The sequence below is a fragment of the Strix aluco genome, chromosome 12, assembly GCF_031877795.1.
Source record: "Strix aluco isolate bStrAlu1 chromosome 12, bStrAlu1.hap1, whole genome shotgun sequence".
Taxonomy (NCBI): domain Eukaryota; kingdom Metazoa; phylum Chordata; class Aves; order Strigiformes; family Strigidae; genus Strix; species Strix aluco.
The window spans coordinates 23559869-23572310 of NC_133942.1; the positions used below are offsets into that span (position 1 = coordinate 23559869).

The 12442-nt window shown below is 44.8% G+C and overlaps 1 protein-coding gene across 8 annotated transcripts in view; it reads right to left on the bottom strand.

Annotated features, from left to right (window-relative positions):
* SEMA6D (semaphorin 6D) overlaps window positions 1-12442 on the bottom strand; it is a 228058-nt gene that overhangs the window by 23862 nt on the left and 191754 nt on the right. For 4 of the 8 annotated variants that reach the window (XM_074837201.1, XM_074837195.1, XM_074837196.1 and 1 more), the window contains exon 1: window positions 3544-3584. The exons of 1 other annotated variant lie outside the window; for it this stretch is intronic. In XM_074837201.1, the coding sequence (XP_074693302.1) occupies window positions 3544-3561 (18 nt within the window). In that variant the 5' untranslated portion in view covers window positions 3562-3584. 3 more of the 8 variants (XM_074837198.1, XM_074837197.1, XM_074837199.1) reach the window with 3 other exon arrangements.

The window sequence follows — 12442 nt, forward strand, 5'->3', positions numbered from 1 at the left end:
TGTCGTGCAGAAACACATGAAAATCTGGTGAAGGCAAACCAATTTTAGAACATGTTCCGAGCAATTGTTTTGCAGTACTGCCCTACAGTATGAAGTCTCTTACATTTCTTAAATTGCCTAATCAAATGCAGACTCTGTTCCAGTCACGCTAAATTTTCACATAATGGCAGAAAAACACTTCTTTCTAGCCTAGCACTGAACAGTTGGATCACATTATTACATTTGCTGCTTTTTAAGTCTCCGAGTGTGTATTTGTAAACGTATGTATATACATATTCACATGGGAGAGGGAGGAACACTGGTGCCCATGCTGTGAGACCCTGGGGACAGCTGGAGGAGCAGAGGTATGTTGAGAGGTGCCTGTGCTGAGGGTCTTCTGGAAGCACCTGGCTTATCAAGAATGCAGAGGGGTAGTGGTGAAAAACTTATTTTTATTTATTTAAAAAAATCAGATATATTAGTACAGGATTTGATCCAGCTGATTTCTTGCCCTACAGTCTGCTGAAGTTATTAAACTGATATAAATGTATTTTGGTAAATTATACCCATATCCTTGCCAGCTTGGGGTTGGAGGCAGGATCAGTGCAATGTGCAGCCATGGCTATCCCGGTCTGGGTCCCAAGCTTGAGCATCAAGCTTGTCCCTGTGCTGCATCACATCCGTTTGGGGAATTCTCTGCATCACAGAACTGCCCACTTTCCACAAACAAATGCAATCTGTGAAGCCCACACTTGGCAGCTGCTTGGAACAGGACACAGCCATGCTGGGCACCAGCTCTCCCTCCCCTCTTTTACCTGGGCTACATCACCTCATGATAACATTCACCCTGTAAGGCAGGGAAGTATTTGCATCACACTACTTTGGCATTTTGACTAGTGAGTCACAGAGAAGCTACAGATCAGATCTTTAAAAGTAAAAAAAAAAAAATTAAATTTCAAATCAGTAACATATGGACTGCAAGTGCTTGAATCAAGGTCACAAGGAAATCTGTGGCAAATCAGGGAATGAGACTTAGGGCTTTAAAGCTTTACATTACAGCCTGTCCCATTCTCTCCTCCGTATCGGCCTCCCCAGATCCCACTAAAATTGCAATGTTTCCCTAAATCCTTGTGTTATCACTAGTAATATTGGACCAGTGCAAGAATGTGACTAGATAATCACAGCTGACCCCCACACTATATATGCCTGCAGGTCTATTTTTCCTCTACAGCTGCACCAAATACATTGAGGTTTGCGTTGGCATAGTTTGCCATGTTAAGACTGCTGTTCAGTCACGAGCAGTGCTTGTTATGTCTTTGGCAAGGATGAAAACCTGATGCTTTAGGGGGAGGAAAAGCCTTAATCCACTCTCACAGTAAAATCTGTATAGTAGTACACAAGACAAAAAAAAAATTCTATCCATACCCTTGCAGGGAATCAGATTAATCCCTAAAGCATGGGATTTGATTCTTTTTGTCAGGGGTTATCATTAAGGAAAAAACCTACATAATGCTAAAAATATCCACACAGCATTTACTTTATGGAGAAAATATGATTTACTGAGCAAAAACAAATTACTAGCTTTTCAGTGTTAATCTTTGATAAACACGTGCTGGGTTAAAGAAACTGTCAGAGAGCAGAAGTTTGCAAATTGAAAGAAACCATTCAACTCTGCAAGATGATTTTTTTCCCCCTTATTACTCCTTTCATGAGACACCTGGGGACATTGTTCACACACTGTTGACGACTTTCACACCACTGCTTTTCCTCCCTTATCCTCACCCTTCTCTTCGTCACTTGTCTGCAGCTGGCAATACACAAAAGAGCTATATTTGCAAGGGGTGCCAATGCTGACTCTTGGACAACTGCTGGAAAGCCAGAGTGCCCTCTCCTGCCTTGCAGCTTGGTTGGTTCAAGTCACTTCCACAGGGCACTGAGCCTCCCTGACCCACCAGGCAGTACTCTGGTGTTTAACACTCAGGTGCCACAACACTGAGGGAACATGCGGGACTGCTTACAGCCCTTTCTTGTCTTTAACTACCATTACACTAACAGGCAGTCGCAGCTCCCTCACTAACACTCGGCTACGTTCAAACACCCATCTAAAATGTTAATACTGCAGCCTTAACTATACCCTGAGGCTTTTGTAAGTTAAATACACACTTTTCTTCTCTGTAGTCTCCCAAAACAGGATGGTTACGCAGCCTGATAGGATACATAAGTGTTCACACAACATGGGAAGGGGGTACCCAAGTGGAGAGATATATAAGGGCTTGAAATACAAGTGTGAGAATTTTCTTTTGACCCCAAAGTACATCTGTCATGATAGACATACACAGAAATAGCAGCAACACTTTCTGTTGGTGCTGTAGCTGCTGCAGTCCCTGTCCACCACCAGCACCCATAAACACGTCTGGAAAGTGTGGCAGCAGCACTTGACGGAAACACCTTTTGTTTCATGCGACAATAAAGCTCTGAGAAAGGTCCTACCCAATGGAGGTGTGAGCTGGTACCTTACTGCTGCTGAGGAAAGCAGAGCGCCAGCTGTCATGACCATTTGGCATAAAAGAGATGAACTATGTGGCTCACATTGAGAAAAGCCTATTATTACAGTAATAGCTGAGCTGAGTGACCAGCTGATCACCTCTCATCTCTTCTGAGGTTTCACTCCCACCTCTGGTGGGCAGCCAGTCTGTGATGCTGGTCCCTGCTGCTCACTTGTTACCTTTGCAGATGAGCACCTCTGTGTTTGCTTCTGTGCTGTCCCTCATGCACCTGAAAAGCCCCCCAACATGCATCTGCCAATTAACTCCTCATTCTCATCCCAAGCCCTCTTCAAAGCTCTCCTTTGCCTCTGATGTCTACAAGCATGTGTGCCCCCTTTCCCCAACACACACAGCTCGGCTATGTTTAGGCAGCTCGTGTGCTAACACGGCTGCTGATTATGCAGGCCAACGCAGCTCTCCTGCTTCTAGAGGCCACTGCCTGACTGTACCCATCTGCCATCTCTTCTCTTAAACCATCCACTGTGGGGAACAGGATCCTATTTCTATTCTGTGTTTATCCAGTGCCTATCAAGTTAGAAACCTGGGCTGCAATTTGGCTCTTAGATGCAACAGTTAAAAAAAAAAAAACAAACCACCACAACAGCAACAACAACCGTTTTTGCAAGAAGAGTATCTGTGTGCAAATACGACCTCTGTAATGTTACCAAGGTCAGGCAGACCAAGGCCAATCTGCTGTGTGAGAATATAAATCAAAGCTGTCCAGGGACTGATTTCATTTACAAGGTTTGTAACCATTTTGGACAGAACAAATGTCACTTGCTTGCTTGAGCTCCTTGCTCCTCCTCTTCCACCACCACTTCTTTGCTCCTCCACTTCCACCCAGCCCCTCCCTGCCTGGTAACACCTCTTGACCTCCTTTGCTCTTGAAAGCAAGAGTTCTCTTCTAGCAAGAAAGCTATGGCTCACACATGACAGCCAGCCGTGCTAGGCCGTTTTATTTAAGTTATGCAAAAAACCTCAACAAGTAAAATCAACAGAGAGCCACAAGTACATTCACCTGCTGGTTACCTGCCATTCACAGCACACATCAAAATTAAAACAATAAATCCTGTAACGACTTCTTTCCCATTGCATTCGTGGATCTGCAAAACAAACCAAGGAAAGCATCTGTAGCAAGTATTACAGTCTGGGCACAGATCCTGTGAAATCACATGGCTTCCGTTGTGGAACTAAAAAGGCTTCTACAAGAATGTGTGAAATACACAGCCGAAATTCTCCATTTCTTTCTGTGCTCTTTGGCAGTTTGCGTGGCTAAGTTAAAGCAGCAAGTTCTGTTTCTTTAGCTGGCGGCTTTCAAAGCACACCCCGACCTGCAAATTGAAAGAGCGCAGGATTCAGCTAGCAAGCTCCCTCTCGAGTAAGTACGGAGTTAATGTAATCCCACTCCAAACAACAGGTTGCTGTCTCCAAACTGGAGCCTTGAAAAGAAATGAGTCCAGCGGTTGCCTCACTCCTCGAAGCCATTTTGTAGCCCTTCTGCAGGTGTGCCCACTGAGCTGCAGCAGGGCTGGGCAGGGGTGCCAAGACTAAAGAAACTTCACGTTCTGGATGTTAACTTTAGTTACCATAGCCAGACAATGCTGCCAGTGGTGTGGAAGAAAAAATTGCTGTAGCCAGCTGTGCTGTTCACAGTCGGATGGTTTCTGTGTAGCTCCAAATGGTTATGGAGCCAGTAGCCTGTTGTGGCCAAGGACAGGATGATGGATGGTCTACACACACTGTCCAAGCAGGGAGAATGGCAGAAGTTCACTTCAGGGTTGTTAAAATGCTAATCTGGGTTAGTTAACAAAAGCCGAATGGAATAGAAAAGTTAGGGAAATAAACACTACTCCTATGTTATATATGTGCACTACAGATTCGATCTCTGTGGTTAACACAAACATTTGACTTTGGAAGTGGGACAATTCAACAGTCTTCCGGTTTGAATAAACTGAATCAACTTCTGATATTAGCTGTACTGTAATTACTGTCAAGCCACAAGGAGGGAAAGTGGGCTACAGCAGACAACACACACAGCTCCAGAAAACAGCATCGGAAGGGCAGCAATACAGTTTTCACTGCACACCTCTTCCATGTGACATGGGAACAAATCAGAACCTACTTTCCTTTGAACTCAAGGCTGGCAGCTATTCACAGAACAAGTAACAACTTAATAAAATGGCTTAGATGGATTTTAACGGTAACTGCAGTAGCTCATCTGATGCGTAAGAAGAGATCATCTGTTCTAACAGCAGTTTTGACGAAAGCAACATTTGAACTGTTTTAATTACATACAGAGCTGCTAAGACTGAAAATAACTTGCACTATCCAATGCAAGTAATATGCCTTCCATCTTTTCTTAATTACTCGTGGAGCAAATTATTACTTTATCTAATGGAAAGACATCTGATTTTTTCAAACTGGAATTATAGGTATGTTTAACACACAATTTTGTAATCAACCAGCACCTCCTCTGTTCAGTAAGCAAAGCAAACACATAGTATATTCCTTGAAAAATATCAGACTGCAACATAAGTAAGCTCAACAGAAGCTAATAGGAGCGCTGTTGATGTAACTGTTGATGTAACCGTTTCCTTTGTCTTACAGAGAAAGACTAGAACTGAAACAGTCTCTGTCATATCACTTCTACAACACTTGATGAAAACTGACCATATTCTCATATGATCTCCACTTGACTTCAGATTTCAAATTTCTTTTTTTCAGAACGAAGCATATCCAAAGCATTTCAACATTTCTATACAGGTTCTGTCCAGCTAACTGGGCTTCACCTGACTTCAAGGGATGCTGAATCCTGTGTTAAGTGCAATAATGTTTTGAAAAGAATTAAAAACCCAATAAAAATCAAGAGCTGCAATCTGCATATGACCAACTATAGTAAGACTGGAAGATATGTTGTTACAAATGCCTAATAGAAGCTTTGAAGTGAGCCTCTATGACGTACTTTTCTTTACCTTCACATATCTCATGTGACAGGACCGGTCAGATCGAAGACCAATTCAGTCAGAATTAACTACATATATAATTAAGCATTCTATCTAAATGTGTGCTCTTCGTAAGTCTACATCAAAGTTATGGCAGCTCCAAGGGCTAAAGTATCTGCTTTAATAGTTGGCTCAGATCAGCCATACAAAAGAGATAGAAACATTCAGATGGTCCAGCTCAAAGGGCGCGAGAGGCTAGGGGGGAAAAAACCCGCAGCCATACAGCTGGTTTGTGGAGCTTTGACAGGGCCATCACTGTATTCCTGGCACACACTCCTGCATCACACAAAGCACGTTTAGAAAATGTTATCTTTGTTGCATCTCAACCATAAATGAGAACAGGTAGTGACAGACTGCAGGATATGAGGGAGGAAGGTAGCTGTTCACTGTAACTAAAGGTGCAGATGAAAGTGAGAAGCCAGTTAAATAGACCAATTTAGAGCCTCTGGGTTATACGTTTCTGGCCATCCTTTTTGAAAACAAATCTGAGCTGCATAATTCAGAATACTAATAAATTCTTACTACAAACTTTTTCTCCCTATTTTTAAAATAGCTGCGTTTTATATTAGTTAATATAAGAAGTGTTAAAGTTCATGATTATTTAGAAATCAGAGCACTCAACTGGCAATTTGTATTTATCTAAGCCAGAGTAAATGTTTATACAGTATCTGCCAACATAACAAAATATGCCTGTCACTTACTACATTAAACATGATTACGTCCAACTTAATTTACTGAAAAGTAACCTAAGTAGACTTTAGAGGTGCATAGAATTTTAGAGTGTGAATAAAGCAGGAAAAACGTCTATTCTCTTTTGCCACAAAAGTGATTGCAAAGCTTTACAATGAGCTTCCTGTTGGACTTGGGAAAAGGAGAGAACCTCAGAAAATTCTCTGTGAAAGTATTTGTATGTGAGAGCAATGGACCAGCAGTAAAAGCCTCTAAGACAGTAGGAAGCTGTTCCTTCAAATAATATTTTAGTGAATTAATAAACATTATTAAGGAAAGACTAACAACTTAGAACACAAAGGTATCCCAATAATGACCCGTGTTTCTCCCCAAAGGAAATAAGCAGGAAAAAAAAATGCCACACGTTTACAGAGCATCGAACAGTATTTTGGAGGAAGTTTGCTGTAATTCCTGCACATTATGCGTGAAGCGTGTGTGTGTGTGTACATGGATAAGCTACAATACCATCTGTACAGCAAGTGCCACATATGTGAGCATTATGAACCATCATTGCTGGTGCTATGCTCAAAAGTAAATGTATTCTAAGCCATACACACATACAAATACAAATGACTTTACACACTGAGGGCTGAATTTTCCTCAAATTACTCACAGGCTAACGCCTGTGATACAGACATAATCTTGACCAGAAGTAAGAAACAACTCAAAGATCGGCAGCAAACCACTGATTTAAGACTAGCTACATTCACGCTAACAAGTGGGATATCCACCGGAAACTACAATATTTTCAATACATCAACCTAAAAGCATACTTAGTCGCATTTTTCAACTCACAAGATAAAACAGAATGACAGTCATACCCAGCACAACAACCCCGCAACCCTTTAAAACACGGGCATAATATCCACCTAGAAATATCTGTGACCTTTCATTTCCATCCAGCGCTTATAAATAATAAAGAAGGCTTTAAACCCTTTCTAATTACTCCCTGAAAGCAGCTGTATCGGTTTCTGCAGTGATGAAACGCCCCTGCCCCCACCCCCCCAAAAAAAAAGTTTCTCCGCTCCACACCTGAGCGGATCATTGTTTGCACCTGGAGGCGAGGAGGACGGAGCGGAGCTACCCCTGCCCCTGCCCGGCGATAATTCCGAACTGACTCTAGCATTTGTTTCCATCCATAATTGATGGGGAGCTCGAAACGCGGCTCCCTCTGCCTCCCAGCGCCCGGCCGCTGCCGGGGAGCCCGTAAATCACGCCTCGCTGCCGCCCGCGCCGCCGCCCCGCCGGCAGCGCCGAGCCCCCGGGGCCGGCCCGGCTCAGCCCCCGGCCCCGCGCTAGCCCAGACTCACCCCCAGCGCCCCGCGGCGATTTCGCTGGGGAGAAACCGAACGGCTCCGCTTCGGCTCCCCCCTCTCCGGCCAGCGCCGGCTCCCACAGCGGCCGCCCGCTCCGCTCCCGCCGCGGCCCCGCGTACCTGCCGCTGCCCACGGCCGCCGCCCGCCGGCGGGGCTGCCTCCTCCGCCCGCCGTCCCCCGCCGGGCGCCCCATCCCGGCGCTCCGCTCGGGGCCGAGCCAGCGCGGGGGAGGCGCACCGCGCAGAGCCCACCCCTTCCCGCCTGCCTTTTTTTTTTTTTTTTTTTTCCTCCCTTTTCTTTTCCCTCCCCTCCCCTGCCTTTAATGTATTTATTCCCGCCCGCCCCTCGCCGCGCTGTCCCGCCGCGCCCGGCCTCGCTCCGCCCCCCCATCTCCGCGCAAACACCGCGCCCCGCCACTGCCGCGGCCAACTTTTCGGTTTCCCCTCCCGCTGCCCGCCTTCCCCCCGGCCCCGCCGCGGCTCTCACCGCACCCGCCGGCGGAGCTCCGCGCCGAGCCGCGCCATGGCGGGGCGGGGGCGGCCCCGCCCCGGCCGCTGCCCCCCCCCCCCCCGCCCCCGCCGCGGGCAGCGCCGGGCGCGGCCGCGCTCCCGCCGCCACCGAGCGGCCCGGCCCGGCCCCGGCCCCGGCAAACTTCTCCGGCAGTTGTACCCCTCCCAAAGCACCTCGGGGAAGCTGCCCCCCTGCCGCCGGCCCCGCGCCCGTCCCGCCTCCGCCGCCGCGGAGATAAACAGCCGGGCGAAGCCAGCAAGGAGGCGTTTTGTTCATCGCCGACGCTACCTTCGCTCCTTAATACAGAAATTTTCATTGCTACTTCGAAAGAAAAAGTCATTGCGAGCCATGCCGTTTTGCAGGCTAATGAGACTCGATTTTGCAGACGACTACTTCGCGTGTGGTGGTGGTGGGGGCGGTGGAGGGGGTTGTCCTTGAAATGACATCTTTTTAAGTGTCTGGCCAAAATCCCTTCAAATATTCCAGAAACAAAGGGTTTAATCCCAGAAATTAAGTCCAGGAAATAGCTGTCACTAATTCATTTTTCTTCACATGAAAGATAAATTAATTAAGGCTTAAAGTGCCACGAAATATTTTGGATGCCCCTGCAAGAAAAAAAAAAAAAAAAAAAAGGATTACTCGCCAAGCGCTATCATCTGTGCTTGTTTTATGGGAAATCAGAGGAATTCTGAGCGAAAATAATTTAGAGATTTTTGCTGTGGAAACATCTCTGTCTTTCACATGCAAGTCCCAGATTGCTGCTCCCCAGCTGTGCACTGCCTCCACAGCAAGTCCTTGGGCAGGTCGCTCCCACCACGCTCCTGCCCCTCTGGAAGACGAGCGCTTGATACTCCCCAGCAATGTTTTGGGCTGATCCTGCAGGATCACTCGCACCACTCGCAGCGGGAGCGTTGCCTCTTGAGAACAGATTCATCTAAGCAAGGGCGCCGGGATTTGGCCCATAGTAAATTCTCTTTAGAGATGGTGCCAACAAAATCTCTCAGCCATGGGAATAGGACGTTTTTGGCAACTCAGTCCCTGGCTGTCTCTCTCTGATGTTTCCTAGTGGTGACAGGCTTAAGGCGAGATCATTATGGGCTTCCTCACAGCAAACACAGCGCGGCTATGTTGCACCCCAGGAGCTGCTGCCTGGTTAAAGGTGTAAGGACATTATTTTCTCTTTCTCAGGAACAGCCCTAATCTGAAAACCATCAAAATTTGCACAGTGCATGAAAATGCTGCGACAGAGACTACTCGCTTGGTTAGGAATCAAATTGCAACCTGAGGACAAAAAAGCTTGGAGTGCCTCAAAGAGAAGGATTCGGTTCACGAAGGATTTGGTTCAGAGAATAGCTCTGTGGCCTTTTCACTGGAAGTCAAATGCTCGGAGCAGACCCACTGTTGTGCGGATTTATAGAGGGTATGGGTACCTGGGTGCAAGCTGCCCACACCAGGGCATTACAAGTGTGGGATTTGCTTCTTGGATTTTTAAATGCCTGATGGTGGTGCCAGCCATAAAAACTGCAGTCCTAGAAGAGCCACCCATCTTTTCATTTGATACGTCCTTTTTGTGACTGGCATGTAGAAATTACTCAGCAATGCTGCTTGGTTATCCCTGCAGCGGGGGCACAGGAAACATGGCACAGCCTGTGGCATCTGCTTGGGCTGTGGCTGCACTCCCCTCTGCTCTGAGAGGGGCTGCTTCGGGAAGGGACCTTTCTTCCCCACTATACGTCTCAGCCACAAGCTGACTCAAGGCTTCTATATATCAGGATGAGAGATTAATGTGGTTTAAATCTCCTTCTGCTTCAATTAGGCAGATGACACAATGTTGAGAATTGGATCGCATTTCTGTAGGGCAAAGGGTTTCAGTTTGAAGTACAGCATTTTAGAGGATTTTGGTATAGCCAAGACTAATATCTTGTGTCTACACTTAAATATGGTAGTTTATTATAGTTTCAAAATTTGCTGCATGGCTAGAAACCACTTTATGTAAGGATTTAAAGTATGTGCACTTACAATATGTGTGCAGTCAGGGAATTCCACAGCCACAGGTTTTTGAACACAAATATATGCAGGCTCCTATTGATATGATAAACTATCAGTAACATGTGCTGCAAAGCTTCTTAAATCCTCATTGACACAACAGACCACTATTGTGTCAATAGTGTGCAGATTAATGGGGTATTGTCAGGCTATTTTAGGCCTTAACTTTCATTTATCCTAAAGCTTGTTCTTCATTGTAACTCTTAACCTTTGGATTCTGCCAGCACATTTCTTGTCACAAATATACTAATGGAATTAAAAGAAACCTGGCTTTTAAATGTTAATTATCCCTAGAATGATTGATTTGTAAAAGAAACACATCAGCAGAATCTGAAAGTACAGAGGCACAATAAAATGGACTGAGTGTCAGCCCAAGAGCCAGGAATGCCCGAGGACCAGCTCTGGCTCCGGTGAGACTGTCCCTGTGTATGAGATGGTAATGAGAGCACTTACTCACCCTATCTCTTAGGCATAGTTTATGGATTATTCCTATTGTTAAAGGACTTTCACCCTCTAAGTGTTTTACAGACTTAAGCAACACTTGTTCACGAATTTGAAAATGTAAGCAAAATATTCAAAATTTACATACAGATAAAAGAACCACCATCTGTTAGAACAACAAATTGAGGTTCTGCTTCATTAAAATATGGATAATACTAAACTAATATGTGTTTAAACCAGACATTTCATTCTGCTTGAACGCCTCCATTGGGTTTATAACCAAGGCTGAACTGATTTCAGCAAGCACAGGCATTCATTAAAATCACCACTTCAGCCACACGGTGATTTGGTAAGAAAGTGCAAGTGCACACAGTGCAGGGCAGTTTGCACATTTCAGAAACTACCTTCAGAGCACGGTCACCCAGGAACGTTTGCTCAAACGGTGCATCCCTAGGAAATACCAAGTGCTGAGGAAAATGGTATTGATGGTTTCCCTCTGAGAAACCTTAGCCTGAGCCAGAGCTGAATCAGTGACTCAGCACACTAACACATGGACATGATGGCTTCTGAATGAAATGTGAAATTTGTATTTTGAAGACATGTTCATTTAATCTGTGTCATTTCCAATAAAACCAGCAAATGTCAGTTACAGAAGGATGGTCAAATCACAGCAGTGCCAGGATGACTACTAAGAGTCATTATATATTAGCTAAATATTTTCCTCTTCCCTTCTCTTTTTTTCCTCCAAAAAGCACCATTTCACTAGTGCATTCAGACATCTGCCTACTGCATGGCACTGTATAGAGAAATTGGTAGGTAATTTAATATGGATCAGGTATATAATTTCCGATGAAGTAGACATGCACAGTTTTTATATTCAGTGTCCTTAAATCTAAGTTGCAAAGTGTGAATGTTATGACTTACCTTGACTGTAATTAAGTTTGATAATAAAAGAGAATAGAATTTATTTATTATGAGTGCATAAAATTAGTTGGACAATTTAAGGTGCTATTCAATGAGTAATGCTCCCATAGCAGGGGTAAATATTAGTCTGCCCGATAATATTAGTTTCTATTAACAACCTAGAAAAGTTATTTCCATACAGCTCTGGTTTTATGTGCCTTCATGCCTTCTCAATATCTGGGGAGCTATTGCACAGGGCAGGGCAGGCATGTATAGTATGTGAATAAATGTAGAACAATTTCCAAGAAAAACATCCCTATCGATTGGTGAAGAATTGTCTCCTTTGGATTTTTAAGAGCATAAATGTAGAAAAGAGGAAGCTCAAGCTATAATGCTTCACAGCTCGTCACCAGAACAGGGTTAAAGCCACATAAGCTGAAACTGATAGCTCATTATGGTATTCCACTGTTCGGCTGCACAATGCAGAATTACCTGTATTCTGATGCTCACCTCTGTTAGATGGATGCCTATGGTTCCTGACTTTAGCGCCCTGTCTCCACGAACCCTTACTGTACTTACTGCGCTGTTTGTAGCCACTTATTCACCCTCGTACCCCATGGTTTAGGTCCCAAGTAGCTGGGTCTTTAATTTGCCTGGAGTGCATTTAGATCCTATCCCTGTTCAATCACCCTAAACCTTGTTGCCTGGGGAAATATCTGAAAATCCCAATGTTTGGCTGGCAAAGCAATAAAACTGAGCCAACCATTTTCCTTCTCTGAGTCCTGAGCTTGTAGCAGTATCAACACAAGTCAGAAGTGAGACATTTCAGAACATTGTTGTTCAGGATTTACACAAATAGGCTAAAAATAGCAAATTGCTAATATAACGGGCCTGTGCTGTGTTGATACAGGCAAATAATTGGTTATAAGTCAAGTACTATATGAAGAGTGGTAAGTTTAAGAAAAGACAT